General features: G+C 37.1%; 1 protein-coding gene across 1 annotated transcript; it reads left to right on the top strand.

Annotated features, from left to right (window-relative positions):
* Positions 1-1,557: 1,557 nt before the first annotated feature.
* LOC109029139 (large ribosomal subunit protein eL39-like) lies at positions 1,558-1,813 on the top strand. Its single transcript, XM_055379948.2, has one exon. The coding sequence runs from the start codon at positions 1,601-1,603 to the stop codon at positions 1,754-1,756; it is 156 nt and encodes a 51-aa protein (XP_055235923.1). The 5' UTR covers positions 1,558-1,600; the 3' UTR covers positions 1,757-1,813.
* Positions 1,814-2,520: the final 707 nt, after the last annotated feature.

The raw sequence follows: 2,520 nt of genomic DNA, 5'->3' as shown, positions 1-2,520 counted from the left end.
CATTTTAGCAATGAAAAATTTTAGAGGAAGAGAGAGGGGAAGAGATGACAAAGTAAAGAAGAGAAAAAGACAAAAATGGATGTCATAATCAGAGGCTTGTAGTATGGGTGCCATGATCAAAAAGTCTTGGGAAGAGGCCACCATGTCTACTTGGATGCTTGATCTGAAGATATTGGGGAAGATAGTTCTTTCATGGTGAAATTCGATTTTGGAGTATCCTGAGACATTCTGTTTCGGATCTCTAGTCAGTATGGGTATCTAGAAGGTGCGTGTAGGAAACCTCTTAAACTTGGAAGACAACATCCACAAATTTTAAAAAGCCATTAAAAATAAAATTGAATTCCAGATGATACTTTATTTAAAAATAATAATAATAATAAAATAAGAGCTATTTTTGTGGAGGGAGAGTATGGGAGGTTAAGAGCCATGCTATCATCGGTCCTCTCCAGGCCTCTTTGTGCTCTTATAGTAATCCTTCTTGAATCTGACTAGATCCTAGGGTTCCCTTGAACAAAACTTTGAAAGCTAATGATGAAGAACATAACACAAATTTACATAAATATATATATATGTGTGTGTATATGCATATATGCTATATTATATGTGTATGTGTGTGTGTGTTTGTAATGCAAGCTAGAACACATAAAGTGCAGCAATATTCAGAAGCAAATCCTATGGCAATTTAAGAGGGAATCATTATAGTTACCTATGGATATGCATCATGGAAAACAAAAAATCTCAAGATGCTGTCTATGATTGTTAGACCAATGGCAAGTTCCAGGTGATGACAGGTGATGGTGAATAGGAAGGTTTAGTGGAAGAGTTTGAAAACAATTTTTGGATAATCTGGTATGTTATGCTGAGCTATCCTGTAGGCAAAGCAGAGCCCACTGAAAGCGTTTGATCAGAGAATAAAGTGATTAGAGCTGTTCCTTAGGAAGGTTCCTATGGCAACGGTATGTGGTTTGGCTTGGGCAGAGACAGCCTGGAAGCAAATAGGCCAATTTAGAAGTTACAGGAATAGTCCAGATAAGGTAATAGGATTTAAACGAATGAAGTGGCAGTGAGAATAAAACAGAAGGGATATCAGAGATATCTAAAATATCAGAGATATTTTAGAAGTAGTAAGTCTACAACTCATCATGACTAATGAGATTTTGAAGGGAAAAAAGAGAGAGGAATTTAAACACACTTTTGAGGCTGAAAAGTCAGATATCTAGGAGGATAATGGTCTCATTAACAGAAGTAAAAGCAACAGGAGTAAAGTTGCATTTCCTGTGAGTGGCAGATATACCAGGAGTTTGAATCTGGACATGGCGAGGCTATCATCTTGTCACTAGTTCTCACTGGTAACTTATATTGTTAAATAGAATGCAACAAATCATTCCTTTTAATTATCTTACATTTGGGTAGGGACTATTAGACCTGCAGTGTGTGGAACATTATCTTCTGACAATTTATATGTTTAAAATAAATTTTCTAATAGCTTTGATGAGAATCATCAAGGCAACCTTCTCTGTGTAGTAGGTTTACAAGGCTATTTATCCTGCTCTTTTCCTTTCTCCGCCACCGTGGTGTGTTCTTGACTCCACTTCTCGCCATGTCTTCTCACAAGACTTTCAGGATTAAGCGATTCCTGGCCAAGAAACAAAAGCAAAATCATCCCATTCCCCAGTGGATTCGGATGAAAACTAGAAATAAAATCAGGTACAACTCCAAAAGGAGACATTGGAGAAGAACCAAGCTGGGTCTATAAGGAATTGAACATGAGATGACACACATATTTATGGTGTCTGAAGGTCATAATCATGTTACCATACCAAGCTGAAAATATCACCACTATCTGGAGAGTTTGACATGTTTTCCTCTCTGAACCTGTTATGAACACGTTGGTTGGCTGGGTTCAGTAATAAATATGTGAGGCCTTTCATTTCAAAAAAAAAAAAAAAGGCAATTTATCCTAATAGATTTAAGAGCTCTGAAAGGTAGAAAAGATCCCTATATTTATGTGAGAAAAATAAACTTGATAACAGCGAAACACAGGGCAGTACTGCAATATACTCACCAGCTTATTTGGTGAACCATAAAAGGACAATTGAAATGGAGGTGTGCTCCTCAGATAGTATCCAAATGTCCAATACAGCTGCTTTAGAACTCAAGCAAAAGTAGAAGGCTCTTCTCCAATTGAAACCCTCTGTGTATTAAGGGCACAGTTGCTCGCCTCCCTACCAGGGGATAGATTCTCTCAGCATTGAGCACGACTTTTGTGTGTGTTGCTTCTTTCTCTACAGACACAAATGTATATGTGGCAGAAATCCTCAGCTGCAGAACTGTGCATTACATGATGAAACACGTGAGACAGAGCTTGCACTTTCTGTAGGCCCCAAGTGAAGGCTGGGTGTTTTTAACCTCAAATATATAATTTAAAAGATTCTCCTTTTTCATTGCTAATGTATAAAATTTGAAAAAAAAACTCTGTGTTTATGTAATTGACAAACTTATTCAATATGTATGGCTCTT

Source organism: Gorilla gorilla, chromosome 1, assembly GCF_029281585.2.
Source record: "Gorilla gorilla gorilla isolate KB3781 chromosome 1, NHGRI_mGorGor1-v2.1_pri, whole genome shotgun sequence".
NCBI lineage: Eukaryota > Metazoa > Chordata > Mammalia > Primates > Hominidae > Gorilla > Gorilla gorilla.
This window is presented reverse-complemented; position numbering and strand designations above follow the sequence as displayed.